The sequence below is a fragment of the Physeter macrocephalus genome, chromosome 6, assembly GCF_002837175.3.
Source record: "Physeter macrocephalus isolate SW-GA chromosome 6, ASM283717v5, whole genome shotgun sequence".
In the NCBI taxonomy this organism is placed as follows: Eukaryota; Metazoa; Chordata; class Mammalia; order Artiodactyla; family Physeteridae; genus Physeter; species Physeter macrocephalus.
The window spans coordinates 97,807,140-97,830,059 of NC_041219.1; the positions used below are offsets into that span (position 1 = coordinate 97,807,140).

The 22,920-nt window shown below is 32.5% G+C and overlaps 1 protein-coding gene across 1 annotated transcript in view; it reads right to left on the reverse strand.

The window, feature by feature from the left end:
- LOC129392211 (mucin-19) overlaps positions 1–22,920 on the reverse strand; it is a 126,138-nt gene that overhangs the window by 90,652 nt on the left and 12,566 nt on the right. The window contains 22 exon segments of the mRNA XM_055085731.1: positions 706–1,021; positions 2,898–2,999; positions 3,425–3,529; positions 5,579–5,692; positions 5,695–5,727; positions 6,459–6,596; positions 6,773–6,857; positions 7,488–7,580; positions 8,803–8,938; positions 10,626–10,749; positions 11,173–11,295; positions 11,959–12,169; positions 14,009–14,106; positions 14,362–14,422; positions 14,851–14,968; positions 15,718–15,943; positions 16,562–16,621; positions 17,620–17,670; positions 18,209–18,382; positions 18,780–18,962; positions 19,051–19,258; positions 19,431–19,548. Of these exon segments, the coding sequence (XP_054941706.1) occupies positions 706–1,021; positions 2,898–2,999; positions 3,425–3,529; positions 5,579–5,692; positions 5,695–5,727; positions 6,459–6,596; positions 6,773–6,857; positions 7,488–7,580; positions 8,803–8,938; positions 10,626–10,749; positions 11,173–11,295; positions 11,959–12,169; positions 14,009–14,106; positions 14,362–14,422; positions 14,851–14,968; positions 15,718–15,943; positions 16,562–16,621; positions 17,620–17,670; positions 18,209–18,382; positions 18,780–18,962; positions 19,051–19,258; positions 19,431–19,548 (2,877 nt within the window).

Sequence of the window (22,920 nt, forward strand, 5' to 3'; positions counted from 1 at the left end):
TGGGCATATACCCTGAGAAAACCATAATTCAAAAAGAGTCATGTACCAAACTGTTCATTGCAGCTCTATTTACAATAGGCAGGACATGGAAGCAACCTAAGTGTCCATCAACAGATGAATGGATAAAGAAGATGTGGCACATATATACAATGGAATATTACTCAGCCATAAAAAGAAATGAAACTGAGTTATTTGTAATGAGGTGGATAGACCTGGAGTCTGTCATACAGAGTGAAGTAAGTCAGAAGGAGAAAAACAAATACTGTATGCTAACACATATATATGGAATCTAAGAAAAAAAATGTTATGAAGAGATTAGTGGTAGGACGGGAATAAAACACAGACCTACTAGAGCATGGACTTGAGGACATGGGGAGGGGGAAGGGTAAGCTGTGACGAAGTGAGAGAGTGGCAGGGACATATATGCACTACCAAATGTAAATTAGATAGCTAGTGGGAAGCTGCCACATAGCACAGGGAGGTCACCTTTGTGCTTTGTGACCATGAGAGGGGTGGGATAGGGAGGGTGGGAGACGCAAGAGGGAAGAGATATGGGAACATATGTATATGTATAACTGATTCACTTTGTTGTAAAGGAGAAACTAACACACTATTGTAAAACAGTTATACTCCAATAAAGATGTTAAAAAAAAAAGAAATACAAAATTTTAATTATGATAGGTCTGAAGAAGACTTCATACTAACAATAGACTATTTCTCTGAAAAGCACAGTCCCTTGATTTCAAAGTCATAACAAGTATATTTGTAATTTCCATACCATTGTCATCAATATGGATGAGTTTGCCTGGTTGCATGACCTTGTCATTTATGTAGCAGTCACACTGAGATTTTGGAACACAATTTCCTTCATTAGTCTGGTACATTCCATCAGGGCAAGTGCATCCGTCAACTAGAACATCTTCCATATTGCAGCTCCTATCTCTCTCTGACAATGATCGGCAGGAACTATTGCAGGTTTTTACATTGTACCTGAAAACTAGGCCACTTGGACAAGATTGATCTGTTGGTATAGGGAAAAATAGTCAACATGTAAATAACCAGGAAGTTAATAATCTTACCTCAAGTTGATGTTTATAGGTATTATAGCGAATTAATCATAATTGAGATTATGAATAATAGAGGAAAAGGTACTTGTCCTTTTTTCATTTTTTTTTCCTGTCATTATTGAGACACTACTATAATGTTTACACATTCTGCTAAGAATAAAGCCCATAAACAAGATAGGCAGTACACTGCTCTCTGTAGCTTATATTCCTGGGAAAGGACAATCGTGGTGCATGCTAAAAAAGCAAGATATGAAGCTCTAATTGTGTATAGCTGGGAACCTTCACTTAGTGAAAAGGAGGGGGTAGATGGACAGCATGAAGACAGCCTGGAGAAAGGTAATTCTATGTCTGGTAATTCTATGTCTAAATTACAAGAGAGGGAAATTCTTTCAAAAAGCAAGTAGAAGAATAGAAACTATAAGCTCAGAGACAAGTAGCCTTTAGAACTTGCACGGCCCTTGTAAGCAGCTTGGTCTTTAGCCTAAAAGCAATGAATTGCCATTGACTTGTTTTAGACTGGAATGTCACATGATCAGGTTCGTTTTATTTGGTTTTACTTTAAAGATTATACTGATTTCTCTGAAGAAATTGGATTAGAGGGAACCAAGACTGGATATTGAAGGAGGTTATTGCAATCACCCAGGAGGAAAAGTGACGGCTTTTGAACTAGGTTGGTGGCAAAAGAGATGAAAAGATATGAATGGATTTGAAAGAAATTTTGGAGGTGAACTTGACAGACCTTACTGATTGACTAGATATTGGCTATGCAGTATTAAGATTTATCTATAGAGATGTGTTTCTGCAAAAGTTTTTCTTTTTTGTAAACCAAGTACTTCTCTGAAGTCGTATTTGAATAGTGCAATAAACATTTTTTTTCCATTAAATGAAGGATTTATCAGCCTTCTAATATGATTTTTTTCATTGTCTTTACTGAGTACTGTTGATTTACAATATTGTATTAGTTTCAGTGTACAACACAGTGATTCAAAATTTTTATAGATTATACTCTATTTTATATTTATTACAAAATATGTGGTGCATTCCCTGTCCTATACAATATATACCTGTAGCTTATTTATTTTATACATAGTAAATTTGTACCTCTTAATCCTCTACCCCTATATTCTCCCTCCCCTTTCCCCACTGGTAACCACTAGTTTGTTCTCTATATCTGTGTCTATTTCTTTTTTTTGTTATATTCACTACTTTGTTTTATTTTTCAGATTCCACATAAAAGTGATAACATACAGTATTTTTCCTTCTCTTTCTGACTTTAGTGTAATAAATATTTTAAAACAAAATAAGATTTTTTTTTTCTGGCCGCGTGGCAAGAGGGATCTTTGTTCCCTGACCAAGGATCCAGCCTGTGCCCCCTGCAATGGAAGTGCAGAGTCTTAACCACTGGACTGCCAGGGAAGTCCCCAAAGTAAGATTTTGTAAACATAGTAGTTGAGCCCTTAGTCTACTAATTTATTTTTTCAAAATAATTTATTAATATTTGACTATCAGTTAAAATGCATCAGAACATTATTTAAATTTCAGCATACAAAAATTGAACAGAAACATATATTTATATACAAATGCATATATATTCTGTTCTTGTTAAAATATGAATGTATTTAATCAAGATAGAAGAAATAAACCAAGAAGTAAATATGCAAGGATTGCAAAAAACATATTTTTTGAAAAAACATAAAATCATCTTTGAAAGAACAAAGTACAAACTTGTAAATACACATGCTTAAAGTACACCTAGACACACACACTCACACACAACTGTTGTAAAATTGAGAAGAAAGTAGAGTTATCTAAAGCCTCTATCCTGCTTACCACAAAGCCCAGCTCTCCGTCCTCTCATGTAAGTTTCCTTCTCAGCACAAGCTTTCACATAGTTGCCTAAAATTTCACAAGTACAAGTGTATTTTTTGCATTCTTTTAAAATAAGAAACATTTATATTACATTATGAAAATATTCAGAACAGGAAAACTGCGTATAACAAATCAGTTCATAACCACTCCTCTTCCCTGAAAAACTTTTGTCCTTGAAACTTTTGGAATTACTTCTTTTCAAAAGTATACAAAATAGCAAATCAATTATTAAATGAGTTTTCCAAGAACTTAGAAAAGACAGAAAGAGAAACTTATTCAAGACTTTTCTCATTTGGGGTTATTTTTCAGTACCTCTTTTTGTTTTTAGTTGGTATATCTAACAATTGAATAAATTAGTATAATCCAATGTTAAATTTAAACATATATCTTAATCTACTGACAATGGCTGCTATTTGAACATTTTTAATATCTCATGCTTCTTTTAATATTATCAAAATATTTCTCAAAAAAAGCTGTTAATATTAGACCCTCACATACCTCTTGATATGGTTTAGGGTCCACAACTGAATGGCAGGAAGCAAAAGGCCCACTCAAATCAAGAAGAATTCCACAGTGCCTTTCAGCAAAACTTTCTGGAAGAAAATTAATGCACCACGTATTAGATCAATAATGTCATAATTTTTTGATTAAAAGAGAAAGTGTAAATTTTTAACTTTTGTCTTTATTAAAACAATTGTGTTTTTAAAGTGTTTTGCTATAATTTGTTATCACTATATACAAAAATAGCATGATATAATCAGAAACTATTTAAACTTAGAGGCAAATCTTTATTAGCTTGGACTTTTATATTAAATCAGTTAACATTTTCTGAAGTGCAGTTTCTATATAAAAATATGGGGCTTCCCTGGTGGCGCAGTGGTTGAGAGTCCGCCTGCCGATGCAGGGGACAGGGGTTCGTGCCCCGGTCCGGGAAGATCCCACATGCCGAGGAGCAGCTGGGCCCGTGAGCCATGGCCGCTGCGCCTGCGCGTCCGGAGCCTGTGCTCCGCAACGGGTTTACGTAACTTTTAATTTAAAATACATATTTATGTCAAATTATAAAAGGTTAGTACTGTCACCCAAGTGGGTCAGATCAGTGTTTCTGAAGGTCATACATTAGGACAACCAGTATCAATAATTCAGATACGCTAATTTTATTTTTAACTGCTTAATTGATATTTGGTTGGTTTATAAATAACTAGTCTCAGATTAAATTAACAGAAGAGAAAATTCACAAAAATAGCATCTGAGTAGAAAATGTTTTGCTCAGTGATTTGCAGATTCTTAAGGATGATGACCATGACTAGGACAAACATCACTAAAATTTTTTTTAAACTATTTGTTGATTGGCCTTTAAAAGTTCCTGTCATCAGGAAACAATAACGGAAGATGACTGAACCTATTTAAAGGACATTGAGGCCAATTATGAGGCCAAACTTGCAACCAGGTATCACTGTTTTATTGTAAACATTATTAACATCTTATTAAAGTATAGTTTAATTTTCTGTATTTTATTTTATTAAGTTATATATAAAACACTGAAAATTGAGTCATTTACATATCTCTCAAAAGTGTTAACATAACATAAATTGGCTTGGTTTCTATGAGATATATATGTTTTTTGCCTATGCTCATTTTTTCATTGCAACACCCACAAAACAAAATAACAAAAATTAAAACCATGAAATATGTATTACCATGTTGATGTTAATGCATTTATCAGCTCATCTTTTAAATCAAAACAAATAGATGGAACTTTCAAAAGGAATCGCTTTAGTAATTTTTAAATATTATTAAAAACTGATCAGACATTTGTTTCAAATATGCAGATTAATTTAGAAATAACTAATTAATATATCATCATAATATATCTTAATTTACCTTCCATTGCATTCCATTACTTATGAAAGAAGCAACATAAAGTGATGTATTAAAATCAGCAATACTAGGGGAACAATCAGAGAAAGACTTGGACTCAAAACACTTGGATTACACCTTATTAAGAACACCCTATCTAAACTCCATTATCACCATCTACATTAATGGAGATAATAACCTCATCCATGTCCTTCATGAATATTTGTGGAAATAAATTGAACTAATAGGTATGAAAGTATTTGGTAAGCTAAAACATGAGCTGAATCATACAAGTGTACAGTTTTCCCATTAAGATCTATATTTGGGGTTTGGCATACATGATGGCAGTTGTTAGGAGACCTGGATCTAACTATAGCTGCATCGTTAAGTGTCTCAGCAGCTAGGGTGAGTCTCACTATTCAAAGAAATGATGACTTCTACAACTAAATAAAATAGGAATAATAATAAACTAAGTGATAGGCAAAGTCTCCTCTAACCCTATTATTCTATAACCATGGAAAAAACTGTATAAGGAGGAAAAGAGTAAGTATAGAAAAAGACAGCTGTGTCTTTTCCTCCCTCCATTCCCCAATGAGACACATGTTTTCTAAGAGTGTCATCAACCAGCCCAATTGTTTCTCCACTGTTCCCTCTAAAACTGGGACAGTACAACAAATGCTAGCTGAAACCAGTATTATCTGGTAGTCTCATATTATTACCAGAATAAGTTTATAATTCCAGTACCAAATATCTAATTATGGAGTTTTACGTTCAATTAACATTACCTTTTTCTATACTGATGCATGAAGCAGTGTTTCCTTTAGGACAAGGCATCATTTCCCAAGAATTAGCAAATGCCTGAGATGTCTTCTCTAATATATTCTGACTTGACATGAATCATCCTCTGCTCTGTTGTTGTAGGAACCACAGAGTCCTGTATAGAGCACAGAACAAGTTTTAGCATTTTCACATCTTCTTTTTGGATCATATTCAGTTCTTTGCTCAAATCAAAACATGTATAAGCCACCTGAGAGTATTGTCTTTCTTATCGGGACACTTCTGACCCATGAGTTACATTTTTTTCCTGTTTATAAATGTCACATTCTTAAGCAAAAGTATATTGCAAAAATTTAGACTGTTTTAAATCAGTAACTGTGGGATTTGCCATCGTTTCTTGGTTTTGTTTGATATTTGGACAGTATGTAAGAGCTGATTTCTATAACAGAAAAACTCAGTGAAAGAAATGTAATCTATGAGCAGAAAGACAAGTTATAATAGCTTGTATTTGAAACTTGATTTTCAAAAGATTTATATGTATAATATAAATAATAATATAAATTTCATTTATTTCATTTATTCTTCTACAAGTCAAAGCTTTAGCAACATACATTAGCAAAATGAAATAACAAAAATTATCAAATCTCACTTAATAAATCCTTAATTTGAAAACCTTTTAAATTTTAAATTGTTGAAAACCATTAGGAAATAGATTTTGTAATAAATAAAGCTGTCTTCACTGTGTGTTCGAATTATTTTACCTCAGTATGGAGGGAAAGATTAAGTAAAAATGCCTTATGGTCTAATGTCATTAATTGAGACAGCTGAAAATTACACTAGATGGTTACAAGAGCGCCTTGGAAATAAACACATATCCAGACGACTTACCTACAGTGTCTGTGAATTGGTTGGGTGGCATGGAAACATATAATTGAATCACAGGAACAATTTGTATTTGCAGTTTTCCATGAAAGTATGTTTCTGCTTGAAGGTATGAGGAAGATGCATTGGAGATCTGTATTTTTTCTGTTAAAGTAATAATTTATATTAATAGCAACAATTGACATATTAAACAGTTTTTGATTTCTTAAAATGCTTTTATACTTTAATAGATTTTAAAAAACAGAAATATTTAATATCCTTAAAGATTGAATAAATTAATGCATTTTACATTTATTTTAAAATGGTATTATTAAACTTACCTGAATAATAATAAGCTTGATTTCTAATCTTGTCATTTCTGACTGTTCCATCTCTATTGAATATGTATTTGTTAACTGGAACAGACTAATATTTAAAACACATTGTTAGTTCATATTAATTTACAATATTAATGTAATTAATTAATTCATTTTAGTGCAATATATGAACCTGAAATTTTTTTCCATAAAAGTTTAATTGTAATGGAATAATTTATAAATATCTAAAATATAGAACATTTTTAAAACATATCTTATATCAATTCTTTGAGGAGGATTATAAAGGACTTTTCATTCCTGATTTGTAGATGAGGAAACCAAGACCCAAGAAGGTAACTTGGATTTCCAAAGGTCGAACCACTTGTAAGTACCAAAGATCAATCTAGGTGACCTCCCTCCCTATATAGGTCCTCTACACTTAAAATGATAATTCCAAATACATGAAATTCTAAACAAACATAAATGTCTTCTTAAATGGGCCATAGATTTTAATAATCGAATAAGCACATAAGGCTGACCTGTAATTAGCACATTAGTTATGTGTCTATGGTAATTTTGATATACTTAAGGATCCTTGGAACTATCCAGCTCTTCCAGAGACTTTATCAATCTTATTTATGCTTTTAATTTACACAGTAAAACCTCTCTTTTTCAACCTGAAAATTCTGAATTTGTGGAGTAATTGATTCGATTTTGCTTTAGGAATCTGATTACTTACCGAATTCAAGAGGAGTGTAACACTATTTAAGCACGTTCCTGACTGACCACTTGGACATGGATGAAGCTCAACACTAATAGACCAATCTTTATCCTGTTAAAAAATGCATTTCATGTAAATGTTTATTAAAATGTCATTGAATATATGCTATTCCTATGTGATTCATTCACAATGCATGTTTGCATTTCAAATATGCAAAAGGCTTACATCTAATCAGTCTGCTCTGAAACTAGAAACTAGTTCAGTCAATGGTACAGTCTAGGATTGGCCAAGAGCTTTACAGATGGTCCAAGTTTCTTGCATAAGGTATAGACTATCTAAGTAGTCTATAACTGGTGGATTTTCATAGCATCATTTTTTTTTCTTTTAGCTTTTCTTTTCGTCTTCACAGGAATTGCGCTGCATTATTGAGACTAATAGGACTTAGAGGTAACATAGCTTGTTTATTCTCTGGAAAATCCATGATGTCAACTTAAATCCAATGAGAGAGGTATTTAATTTGTCAACCTATAATAAAAGTCATGCCAAACATTGACTCAGTTCTCATTTCAAGATCTAGGAATCTCTAATCTATAAGAAGCAAATATTCTATATATTTTGACATATTTCCCTCTCACTTTGCCCATCCCCTATCCTCATGGATTATGTGAGGAGTATTACAAAAAAGGAAAGAAGATTTGGAAAACTGACTTTTAATAGCAGCAACTACATTTTTCAGATTACTGATCATTGACCCACATCTCTCGCTTCAGGAGTCACAAATTCTGCTCATCTTTGTTTCTGACCAGGAAGATTAAGTAAAATTGCCAGTTCTCATGCTAGCTAAAGGTACAAGGTACAAAATAGAATACCCCTTTTATTGAAATTCAGATTACTTAAAATTTTAATATTGAAAAGAGTTTAAATGTAAGGATAAACTCTCTTATACTGTTATATTATAAAAACTAAAAATAAATGTAAAAGAATAATGCTGAAAGAGGAAGACGGTTTATGGAATGTAAAAGATAGTTTCATTTGAGGCACTAGTGAACACATAAAAAGTAGAAAAAGGAAAACTTTCCCGGTGTATTTAGAAAATTATTAGTAATGAAGGAGATTTTGATTGTTCTTGTTTACCAAGAATTTCTAAGGAGCACAGGTAATAATCATTGTCAATGTCAATATGTGACCAAAAGCAGATACTGAAATACGTAACCAAGGATCGAAGGGCTGTTTGTTATTTTTAAAAGTAAATAAAGATGAAGATTGTGTTTTAAAATGGCTGAGAAATAGTTTGATGTATCAGTTTTCTCAAGTGTTGTAGACTATTATATACATGGATGGCCAAAAAGTGACAGTTTCCAGGATGGTTGTATTCAACACCATCAAAGGTGGTAATCAAACTTTCTTCCACCTTACATCTTCCAGGACATAACATTTTAGTGCAAGACCACTTTGCTTCTTGGCATGTGCTGTTAAAATGCAATGGTTATGTTAAAGGTCATCAGTTATGTTTTCTCTATGGTGAAAATAAATAACACAACATTGAAAAATCACAACTTAAACTACGACATCTAGTTAAGTTTTCTTACACCATTTTCATTCCCCACCCAACATCTCAGCTTTGATAAAATGTCTCATTGACGGTGATATCCTGGTATTTTAAAAGACTCTAATTCCATTGACCAAAATAATAACTTCTGCCTGCATTAAACATATAAAAACTTGTGAACTGGATTTCAAGAGTTTGTTTAAATGGAACGCATTTCACTATTAGTATTAAAACACCTGTTACATGCCACATTATAGACCTGTACTGTCCAATATAGTATAGAGACATAGCTACTGATTATGTGAAATGTGGCTTGTCAGTCTAGATTGAGATCTGCTGTAAATGTAAAATACACACAGACTTCTAAAACTTAATATGAAAAAAGATTGTAAAATCTCTCAACATTTTATACTAATTTCATGTCGAAATGATAATCTTTTGGATACGTAAAGTACATGATTGTAATTAATTCCACTTATTTGTTTCTTTTTGCTTTTTAAAATGCATCAACTAAAAGTGTTAAATTATATATGAGGGCCATATTTGTGGCTCACATTATATTTCTCTTGGACAGCACAGCTATACACATTCAATAAATCATAGCTCTTGTTATTCATAATTATTATTAATGTATTATTACCAGACTAACAGAACATTGCCTATTTATTGAGAAAATATTACAGTATAAATAATATATTAGTTTTCATTGAGTCAGTTTATTTCCTCACAAGGACACAGTACATTCTAGAAAGTCCTCTGAAGTCCAGCAGATATGTGGAGTTTCAGAGAAAAGACATAATGAGGAACAGAGAAATCTGTCTGATCAGAATGTTGTTCCTGAATGCAAAAGGAAGAATCAAGCTATTCAACTAAAAGAGAAATAATCTACACTAACTTTTGGCACATTAAGATCCTATCTGGAGGTTTGAGAGCACTGGTTTAATGGTATACAATTAGTAAAGATTATATTTTTGTTATTGCTGTTGCCTCTTCTTCCCTTTCTCCCCCTCACCCCATTCTTTTCCAGCCTTCCCCAAAATTTGCAAAGCAACTTTATTTTCCTTATGTAATGTAGTAATGTGGATAAGCTTTACACTGATACTTCTTGTGGCCAAGGTGAGAGAAAGTACCAATAAAATGTCAACAGTATAGAATCTAAAAAAAAAAAATCCTATCTGGATTAACTGTATCTTCACCAATGTAGCCTCGTATAAAAATTATTTGAAGAGTGTTGGGTTGTTTCTAATTGTATATTTTTAAATATTCTTGGCAATTAGCATATTGTTTCATTATTGTAACCATACTTTTGTATATTTCTTTGCTCTGTTTTGCAACCACCAATCGGTTTACTATTCAAAACACTATTTTAGTTAGTAAAAAACATTGTCTTTTAAAGATACAAAGAAAGCTCATATATTTACATAAAACACAAAACTTTCCTCAAAAATTGGAAGACAGAATATCAACACAGAAAATGCCAGAAGGTTGCTTTTGTTTTCTGAAAAGTTTACTTTACATGTGGATTTAGGGAATTACTTCAAATCACATTAAAATATTAGTATTATTTCACTGTCAATAAAATGTAGACAAAAAGCACACACACATACCACTGAGAACCACAAGAACCTTCACGGATTTCTCCTGACTGATACACCTTTCCATTAGATTCACAGGGACAGTCAGCCTTCAACACGCATCTCCCTTTCTCTCCAATATCATCCAACAGATAACCTACAGAACATTATATAAAGTTAATCTTGAAACTATATAAACATCAGTAAATTCTCAAGCAGTGTATTGCAAAATCACTTTTGAGGTTGTGCTTTCAAGTGTAAACATGCACTTAAAATGATAATTTCTATTTAAGAAATTTGAGAACTGGCCAGAGTATAGACAATTTTCGGAGCCACAGAGCAGTCCTTTTGAGCCTAATACAGAGCTAGCGAATCATCTGTGTAGTGCCATGGCCCTCAGGTATTGTAGAGACAGAAATGCACATTAACTTTAAAAGTCTCTCTACCCCTCCCCTGCAGTATGATAGAAGGATGGATTATAAATAGGTAATAATTTATTCATTAAGTATCTTGTTAGAAACAAGATCCCACTATAACTGAGTCACTTCATTTTCAATTGTTTTAGTGTAAATATTATTACCTTCTGGGCAGGTGCAGCCACTCACACATTCAATGCCTTGAAAAGGAGCCACATTAGAACAAGTTGCAGGATTTGAGGGACCACATTCTTTGTATATATGTTCTTCTGGGCATCTAGGTTTTTCTGGAGAAATATAGAAATATGTATACATGGAAATTAGAGAAAAATAAATGTGATAAATACATAATATTCTAATGTGGATCTTTTCAAATGGGATTCTTTGAGCCTACTTTTCAAGATATGTCAGTTTTTAAAGATATTCAGTAACTAAATTATGCCAATTTCCCATGCATTATTTTATGATACAATATTTAATTTGGAGGAAATGTATATTATGTAGTATCATTTTACCTTACTTTGAAATTGATATTCTATTTGTATTTTAACTTATAAAGATTGAACTAAGTATAAATGAAAAGTATGTTCATATTTGTATGAAACTCATTCAGGTTTTCTAATTTTCTGAAAAAAATAATTACTCATCAACATACTTTTGATAACTTTTTCAGTTATTTTTTACAGAGTTTTTACAGAATTATTCATTTTTCCCAGTGACTTTTACTGATTATAAAGTTCTCAATTAAGATCTTAACACAGAGCACTTGTGGCAAGTAACCCCACAAAATGGACCTCAGTTTCCTCACAGGTACATGTCAGAGACAAGATTATGGTCTCTGAGGTTTCTTCCAGGACTTACAGGCACTTGAGAAGATTATTTTGAAACACAGCCCAACTTTAAGTGCTATAGAAACTTGATTTGGAATCTACAATATATTTAAAACCTACCACAAACCACATCGGGATCGTCTCTCCAGGATACATAGGTGCCGGGACCATATGATGAACAGAGGCGGGACAATTCTGTGTAAGTGTCACAGGTGGATTTTTTGTCTCTACTTTGGCAGTACTCATCAATGCAGATCATTTTGTAGTTGTTGTATAAAGTGCCAACCTTTCCACATTTCTCAGAGTAGGTTCCAATAATTTTGTTACAGTGCTAGGAAATGAAGCATGAAGTTTTAAGAAAACATAGGAAAAATGAAGAATCAAATGAGTATTTTGGGAAGGATAAATTCAGAAATTTTTTTTGCATAATACCCTGTAGCTTTGACAGGAAAAGTTCTTGAACACTGGTTGCAATGGGGAGTTTCGAATTATTACATTTTGTACAGTGACTCCTAAAAGAAAACTTCACCTCTGATACTTTTGATTGCTATATAAGGACTTCAAAATTTGTTGTACCTAAACTCACCCAAAATTTCTCTAAAAGTGACATGAAGTTTAGAACGTCATAAAATGGAAGGGGTGAGAAAAGGAAAGGCTGTCAATGCCAGAGATTGGGATGGTGAATAACTGATACCACAATAGACAGAGGGATATTGGCCCTTTAACTGTCAGTCTGCTTATATTTGATGAGCAAAAAAATAAAGTGGACTGATTCTGTGCTTTCTTGGTGGGGGCCATGTGAGTCTGCTCTGGAAACAACACATCTGTTCTCATGTTGGTTAAGGAAGTAAAGACATATATTGTCAAGCACAAAAAGTTCAAATTTCAAAATATTTTAATTACCACATAGTTTTTTGCTATCTTAACTATGTTTGTTTTCAGAGAAATATAAAAGCTACTAGCAAGCAAATAACACAATTGGCACCAATTAAGCCCCAGGACAACTGATAATATTCTCCAAGTGAGGTATAAAATTAAGTGAAATGAAATCTTCAAAGATTGTTTTTTTTTAATGTATTATTCTTTGTGTATCTTTCTCACTAGATTACAGGTTTCTTTGGAGCAAGAAATAGAACTTTATAATCTCTAGGCTTAACACAATGTCTTGTACATAGTAAGTTCTTACTAAATACACATTGGCTTTAATATAAATTTGTATACTCATTCAACTAACATTTTTGAGCAACCAGGCATAAGTTCTCACACACTGTGCAACTACCACAACAGTAAAACCAAATCTCTGTCATCACAGAGCTCATAATCTCTTAGGAAACATGTGAGAAAAACGTGAGGAATTTTTATAGATCATAAGAACCGATGAGTGACATAGGGTAACAGAGGAAAGAGAAAGCAATTCTAATTGCAAAAATCAAGGAGGATTTCACAAGGAAGATAGCAGATGACTTTAGTTTGCTTTGCTAAAAGATGACAAGATGGTTATAAATACAACACCCATTGTCAATTAAAACACAAGTCTCTTCTACCTATACTATTCATACATATCTTGGTCTTGAGAATTTTGTTCTAGATTGAAATAAGAATATGTGAAAATTCCTTCAGTCATCAAATGAGTGCAATCTACCAAATTCAACATTAAGTTTCTGCAAGTGCAGAAAATTCAGAATAAATGATGACTATTTTCAAGTGGTGTAGTCAAAAATATTATCTGTAACTTTTTCAGAAAGAAGGTAAAGTATACTGGAGATGACAATTCAGACTGGCTATCTGGGGCAAAAGTAAGGGAGTGAGAGCAGAAAGTAGTTCTTAGGAATGCACTACAGGGATTTCTAAACTGTAAGAGTCAAGTCAGTCCTTATTAAGAAATAATCATGGAGAGATGAAGCATGTCAGTTTACAGACCAACTAAAACACTGTTCAAAGGAAATTAGAATTGTTACACTCATATATAGTAAATATCATTTAAAAAAACACTTATTTTAGCATCTACAGCTAGACTAAAGCAGAGAAACAGACCACAGGGACATTGGAGAGGAAACAATGGCAAAATTCTAATAAGGTCTGAGTGTTAGAAGAGGATGTTGGCTAACCAAATTGAAACCAAAGGGAATATTGTTGAAGTCTGCTATTAAATGAAATATATATTTCTTACATGCACTCCATCTTCACAAACTTGATAGCTTTTGGTAACAGCTTTGGGACAATTACCAGGAATTTTACTATTGTTAATGTGCTCATTAATATTGTCTCCTTAAAAAGAAAGCAATGTTAACTTCAAGATATTCATTTTATATATATATATATATATATATATATATATACATACATTATTTTGAAGATAAATATGGACTTGACAGTATAAATATATATTTTTTATTTTAACAATTTCTCATTCTATAGACAAATGCAAATTGTTAATTGTTAGATTTATCCAAATATGAAGAATGACTTTATAATTTCCTTTTGGGAGGCAATTTTCTTAGACAAAATGCATTGAAATCTTACCCGGAATGCTGTTGAAGTTACCACAAAGACCACAAGTTGGATACTGCTTGTGAAGAGTGAGCTTTAAAAAAAAAATTACGTGTATGTTCATAAAATATTGAAAATATCTCAAGACAAAGTTTAAGCAAACCAAAAGACAGGCCCTCTTCATGTTCAATTTTACCTAAGCTGGTTACTTAGGAATGTATTACAGGGCCTTTTCTAAAGGATTTAGATTTAGAATTTGGCAAGATTCTGACTTCACTTCTTATTAACTGTGTCTTTGGGTGGATTATTTAACTTTTATTAGCCTGAATTTCCTGAGTTCCATCATCTGTAAAATAAGATTAATAACCATATTTTAAATATTAGATAATGCTTAGTACAGTGCCTGATATATAGAGATTTCTCAATAAACCTTAGCTCTTATTTTCCTTATATCGTATTATTTTATAACTGAAAGTAAAGAACAAAAAGCACAAACTATAAGAAGATCATAGATGGACTTACTGAGAGTTTATTATTTTCATCCCACATTAAAGACAGGATTCCTCTATGGCTATTCAGAACATTATTTTCTCCATATTTTTTAATGTGAATCATCTTATTGTCATATGGTATCTGTACATTGAAAAGTATAAAATACAAGTACATATAAAAGGTGTAAGAACAGTATTATTACATCATGTTTTTTTCTGGTAATTCGTGTTTCTATATTTAGTATCATAAATATAATACTGCTAATAAATAGTAAAGTTTTTTTTTCTGATCATTTCAGAAGAAGAGACACAATGGCTTTCTTCTGATTTTGGAAAAACTTTTAAGGAAAAATAAATAAATCTTTGGGGCTTTGGAGAAATGAAAAAGAAGAAACTGGTCCATTATAAGAATAAAATGATTAAATAATTTGAAATGTTCACAAGCAGAATATCATGCCTCATTTCCTTATCCTGAAAAATATTCAAATATGTCATCCCTTCCAAATATAAATTGCTACTTCTAAAAACAATGGCCTAAGTTTCAATGTATTGTAAAATCTCAAATTTTTATTTAGCATTAAACATGCAAATGAAAATTGAAATATTCTCTTAACAGTTTTGTTGAATATGCATGTTGCCCCAAATCTAGATACTCAAAATAGTCAAACAACAGAACTACTCTTTTTTTCCCACCTTGTGATAGGAATAAATATAATATCTTATAATCCCACGTATAGCAAAGTCTTATACATTTTACAAGAATTTATTATAAATATCAATATGAGCACCAAAATAGGAAAAGAGTACTATCTCTCCCCTAATCAACCTTTTATTTTCTTTTTGCTCAGGTTACTTCAAGTAATTCTATAGCCTTTATTCAAAACACTATGACATTTACCTTTCTCCATTAACTAAAATGATATCGCCAACAATAGAGATGACATTATTGTCTAATATAACTGTTATTTTTTCAATCTCACTATCGTTTCGTTTGATCTCAATATTGAAATCTCCTCCAGATTCAACACAGTGACGGCAGAAACTATACGTGCATGAAGACTCAAAGGAAAAGACACGGCCATTGAAAGCTTTATATGCTCCTTTGCCCCAAGTAGAAACTTCACCTACAAAATATTTAAGGTAGAATATTCATTATTATTTAGAACAATTAATGTAGATTCTAGTTTCAGTTTTTTAAGTGTTTATGTACCAAGAAAAAAAAGCACTGAAAGGTACTATTCTCACAACCACATTAAGTCTGTATTTTTCTTTCTTACATACTGCAAAATGTGCTAAAACTAATACCTGAGTACTTGGAAATACCCAAAGTTGGCTAAAACAAAAAAAGAAAAACATCTTTTTTCCCAGTGGAAAAGGGAAATTGTCTCTACTATGGGAAGGGATATATGGAGGGAAGCTGTGGTCTGTTTGCTCGTTTGTTTTGATTTTTGTAGAGCTAGTTTTTCTAATGTTGTCTGAGTGGGTTACCATTAATATTAAATAAGTATAAAGAATTCTATTATTTCTCTATATACATATATGTGTATGTACATATGTATGTGTGTATATATGTTTATGTGTATGTGTGGTGCGTGTCTGTGTCTATGTGTGTGTGTAAAACAGATAGATGATGGAAAAATTTTTTAAACCAGTTTCAAATTTTCGTTACTTTGAAACCTCATTAGGTACTGGTTGGCTTGGTCATATAAATATGGATATAAATCAGAGTCATTTTTACTTACCAATAGTTGTGTTTGTTTCTGAGTATTTGGGGGTTGCTTCTGGAATATGGGTTCCTTTTCCTATTCAACACAATGCATAGATTACTTAAATTTCAAATATATATTGACTTTAATTATACAGGATACTTGGTCTACATGGGAATTTAAAAGTTGGTATTGAAGGCCATCAATAGGGTTTTTTTTAATCCTAAATATATAATTTGATTTTGTGACAGCTATGATTTGTCAGAGTCAAATGTATGAGTATCTCTGAAGCCCATATATTTTCTTGTAGCAATCAGTCACAATATGTTCAGAAATCATTAACAGTTTATTCATTTTGGGTCATGTACAATTAATAACATATGCTGCATCCCTCACAGAACTATATTTTCAACTTCAAAAATAGAATATTTGTAGCCTATTTTTATTGGAAAATACTACCCAAACAGGCCCAAGATAGATTTTATTAAATCAGTCTACTGTATAATACTAATAACTCAATCATCTATATATAAAAATAATCAGTTCTCCTGATCAAAGGAAAAAATTCATAACCTTGAAACTGTGTTTCCCATTATCATTTATTTCCAATGCACGGACCCTTTTATGTAACCAAGTAAACACATGAAATCTTAGAGCAAGGTTTAAAAGCAAACAGAATAGAATAGTAACAACAATTTTAAAAAGTGAACATTTTGATAGAATTTTAATATATATTTCACAATGCCATTTATGTATATCTTGAGGCCACTTCTCTTTGCCCAGGTTGAGTGATAATAGATTAAATTCTTAATTTATTTATAAAATCATTCTTTAAATACTATATCTAAAATGATACAGGGGAAGTTGCATTGTTTTATTTAGGTTCTATTAAGATATAATTTAATCTTTCTTATTCAAAAAATTGTTTCAAATATCCAATTGGTCATCTAAATTTTAGTACTGGAAGAGGAGAAGCACTTAGATGTTCAGTGCTACATGAGAAACACATAATAATATCAAGTTCTAGCAAATCAATAATCAACAGAACACCTTACATATACATTATAAACACTGAACATTAAAAATCAAACTACCTGGAGTGCTGAGTGGTCCAGAAGTACTGTAGTCAGATGAGCTTGTGACACCTAGTTAATACAAATGATTATGCTGTTTATGTGTATAATTTTATCTGGTAAAATATGAAAAAAATATTTTTAGATCTGATGTATAAACCATAGATCCAAGTTCAACAATGGTAATGCTAGCAGACTTAGAGCCACATGAAGCTATATAAGAAAAAAATATTATCAACTCAACAACCTGCTGGAGTAACAAAATTATAAGCCTCACTACTAAATGAACTGACACCAAATTACTTTATTCCAGACAAATTGCCTTAAAACTTGTTCAGGGAAAGAGAAAAGGGTTGTGTAGACAGGGTTCCAAGTCTGTTATTTCAGTTTCAACCAAACTTACTTCCACTTTGAACTGTTTTACACTTGGGAAACCTAGGTACCATTTCAAGATGTCAACTGAATAAAGGATTCTGCATTCACAGAAACTAGAAGTATTAAAACTATTAATCTAGATGAACTGAGATGTTCAATCTCAAGATGTCTAATATCAAAAGACATTAATGTCTCTGTCCCTTAGGAACAGAGACTGAGAGGATATCTGAACTACTGGCATCAGAGCCAAAGTCCTTGTGTCTATCCCCAACAGATGTACTGCCACTCATTCTATCCCCTCCAAGTTCATTGATTCCAAATCCCTGTTGACCAAAAGCCCCTAAATTGGATTCTAAGTTTCCAGAGTTATCACCAACAAAGGTATTACCATTTCTCAAATTGGTGTCACCTGCAGAATATAAAAATGACTGTCACAGAGTATATTGAAAATATTTTATGATTCAGAAATTTGTATGCACAAATATGAGATATCAATACCTAGATCATTGGAAATGGATCCTTCAGATCTAGTCACTCAATTTCCTTCAACTGTTTTGCTACTAAAGTCACCATCACCAAATGAACTCGAACCGGAAGCTCCAACACCAAATGCAACATTGCCCTTCCCTGCTCCAAGTTCCCAACCAAAGACCCCGTTCCAACTGATGAAAAAAAATCAAGATGTTATTAAAATTCAATCTTTAATAATTAGTTTGTTGTGAAATGTTATTTACAGAAAAGTGTTTCCACTACTTAGTTAATTTAATTAACTTAAAATTTACCAGAATGATTTTTTATTGGAATACCTGAGCTACTGACATCAGATCCAAGGCCTTTAAATCCAGCCCCAACAGATGCACTGCCACTCATTCTATCCCCTCCAAGTTCATTGTTTCCAAATCCCTGTTGACCAAAAGCCTCTAAATTGGATTCCAAATTTCCAGAGCTATCACCAACAAAGGTATTCCCAATTTTCAGACTGGTGTCACCTGAAGAATATAAAATGATCATCACAGAGCCTACTGAAAACATTCTATGATTCAGAAGTTTGTATACACAAAAATGAGATATCAATACCTAGATCATTGGAAATGGATCCTTCAGATCTAATAACTCAATTTCCTTCAACTGTTCTGCTACGAAAGCCGCTGTCACCAAATGAACTCAAACCAGAAGCTCTAAAACCAAATGCAGCATCGCCCCTTCTAGCTTCAAGTTCCCAACCAAAAGACCCTGTTCCAACTGATGAGAAAATCAAGATGTTATTAAAAATTAATCTTTTTAACTAATTAGTTTGTTGTTAAATGTAAAGAGAAGTATTTTAACTAATTAGTTAATTTAATTAATTTAAAATTTTTCTGGAATGAGTCTTAGTTGGAATACCTAAGCTACAGGCATCTAAAATCTATGGATTCACCCCCAGCAGATCCTCTACTGCTAATTTCACTCCAATCAACTCTACTGACTTCCAATCCCTTTTGACCAGATGTCCCCAAACCAAATGCTAAATTTCCAAAGGCACTGCTACTAAATCCAGCCCCTCTGCCTATGTTGGTGCCTATGTTCAGCTGTCTGCTGAAATTAAAAAATATTGTCACCAGGGAATATTTAGGTACAACTTATGAGTCAATACTTTTTATGCACAAAACCTAAAGAGTAATACTTAGATCACTGGAACTTGATTTTCCCATGCTCCCTGGTTTATTTTTACCAAAGACTTTTATTTTCAAGACCACTGACACCAACTCCGCATGAGCCAGACTTACCAAGACAGAATCCAAATTAACCTGCCTTTTTACCATCAAGTCCAAAATCAAAAGACAAATGGAAAATTAAGTGGAAACTTAAACTGTAATCAGCTGCAAAAAACAAAGGATGTAAATCATTTGTGTTTTTTCTTAATAGAGTCTAGATCAGAATTCCTGAGCCTCTGAAGTGAGAGCCAAAGCCAAAGCCCAGGGAGAACAAACTCCTTGCTCTTCTTCCTGTTTCCACCAATTTCCACCTCTTTTAAGATAAGTTGCTCTGACACAAAAAATACCTGTATTTAGTGTACTTTATTGACCCTCACTTCTGTCACTGACTTTAATTTCCAAATATAAAAAGCTATTTATCCACACCTGTTCTGTTTATTGAAAATATAATATAAAACAATATTGAAAACTATTTTGAAATAAAAATCACTATAACAAATTTTAGCACTTTTGTTTTGCTTATCACCTCCTAATTCTTGACCATAGATATACACATGTGACAGTTTCAAACATTCTGGCATTCCTTTTCAAGACAACTAGTTCAAATATGAGTAATAGAACTTAAAAAGTCAAAATCATACAGAAACATGAGACCAAAAATTTCTGTTTCTTATGACAAAACTTGGGAACAAGAGAGTTTAAGTGGCTTTACCAAAGTCCACAGAAGGTTAGTCGGAAAGACTGGATAGAAACCGGATCTCTTCATTCCAGGTCCAAGCCCCTTCATAAAAGCATTCAATCTACTTGCTTCTTCACTAAAATGTTTAAATTGATTTCTGTTGAAGATAACACAGATCCTTTAAGAATCAAACATAGTTTAAAAATCTTTCCCATGAGTCCCTCCAACAGTAAATCTGTATTGATCAAAAAATAACCATCAGTTACTCCTTGGCTAATTGATTGTTTTTTCTGTCAAAAGCAGAAACTAAGAAACAACTTAGAATACTTGTTTCACTAGCAGCAGAATTAGAGTTGGCTAATCCATTTACTGAATTCACACCAAATCCATTTTGGCCAGACGGATCCCAACCAATTTTATTTTTATTTGAAGCAGTGCCGCAAATTCTGTACCACCAGAGACACTGTTGGCAAGACCACTTGCTAAATTGGTTTCCTCTACCATACAAAAAATAATCATTATCAGAGAACAGTTGCATTCATTCATATTACACAAGAAATTAATCTATACACTTTGCTTGAACTAGGCCTTCATTATAGTTTTGAATGTATCGTCCCCTCCCTTCCACATATCTTTCCATATATGATTCCACACAGTGTAACTAGGGGTGTGCATGGCAACCAATTTACCATGAAGTTTGAGAGAATTCCATAAGAAAAGTGAAGTACTAGGTTCATTTAAGATAATATTTCAATATATCCTATAGAATATGAGCAAACCATTCACACCTCAGTGTTGTAAACAAGAGCAAATATCTATGTTAACTTATTAGTCATACTGAGCTTGTCAATCCCAAAACAGATGATTGAACAGATAGGAAACCTTTGTGTCTTTCCTGAAGAGATTTCAACCGTATCCCTACACCTAAAACTGTTTCTCACTTTTCAGTTATCACCACCTGGACTCAAATATTAAATTTTAATATAAAATTTTGAAGTTATTTTCTTCACTGGATCTCCTTCTTTCTGACTTTTGCAGAGATACAAAATACAGAAACTTCAGGGACCAGGCAAGTAAAGGAAAAGTTTGAATTAGCCAATAGGTAGAAGCATACTGAATCAGAGAGGACATGCCTCACCTAATGAAAATTAAAATTTTTTTCCAAACAAAAAAAAATTAAAAGCCACAAACTGTCTAAAAACCCTACTTTATAATATTACTTGGCAAACTGAGTATGCAATTTCAAGAGAAAATCTTGGTATAGAAAATGGATTGTGGTTGCCAACAGAAACATGAGAGATTCTGCACTAAAACTGGGTCCAGGAAGCATTTTAAATTATTAGTTTATAATCATAAAAATGATTGATCTTCACAATAATAGTAAGAAAGATAGCATAAGAAAATAAAAATTATCAAGAAGAATTTAATGTAAACTGCTTTGCCAAAATTCTCTTAAAACAGAATTCATCACTCTCATTGGCACTGGAATTAGTGCCTTGAGTTTTTCACTATTACTATTAAGGCCATGTGCTGCAAATAAAACAAAGATTATCAGATTATCCCAAATGAAAAAAAGCACTTCTAGGTCAGAATTTTTCTCCAACAGTACCTGCTGGGGTGTCTTTTAACTCTAAGCTATTAGTACCCTGAGGTTCTCTCAACCTGTCTTCAGCTTCTCCTTGAGCACTAAATCCAGTATTAAGGAGTGAACCAACAAGAGATTTCTTTCTCCTGTTTGAGTCACAAAAGGACAAACTACTGAGCAAAAAAGGACCTAATGCGAATAACAGAAGATTGTATTTGAAAACAGTATTGCTAGCACTATAAAGGGTTATTGGATTGTGACACTATAAAAAGCCATATTTTATTTTGTGTAAGTGCCTTTATTCTGATGGCACTTGGAACAACATACACCCCTTATTGACTTAATCACTATTTCCATATCTTTTTGTCATAGTTCTAAGACTTCAAGAAAGAGATGAATAGAGTTGTGAAGATTTAATTGATGTGTAGTAGAAATTTTTCCTCTCATGGACAGGGCAGAAACCTCCCCATCTGCTTTCTTGTCTATCACTGAGCTTCAAGTTCCATTGTCCAACCTCCTCTCATCAAAATATTCTACCATGTTGGATCCACACTGTCCTTTGCTTACTAACAGCTGATAAAATTAGAATAAATACCTGATTCTCTTTTCCATATTTCTGCAAAGAAAAAAGATGAAAACATTTACTTATAAATCAACATTTACTCACCTCCAAGTCTTAGCTTAAATGTCATCTCAGTGAGGCATACTCTGACAGTGTAAAGTTGCAACTCCCATTTTAATCCTCCCAATTATCATTATATTACTCTAATTTATTCCATAGAAATTGTCACCTTGTAGTATACCATGTTTACTACTTATAATGTTTATTGCTTATGAACTGTCTCCTTCTTCCAGATTTTAAGCTCTATAAACTCAAGATTTTTGCCTATTTTATTCACTGGGGTATTCCAGATGTCTTGAAATGTGCCTGAACCATAAAGGACACTCAATTAATACTTATTTAATAAATGCATTCATCAACAAAGACC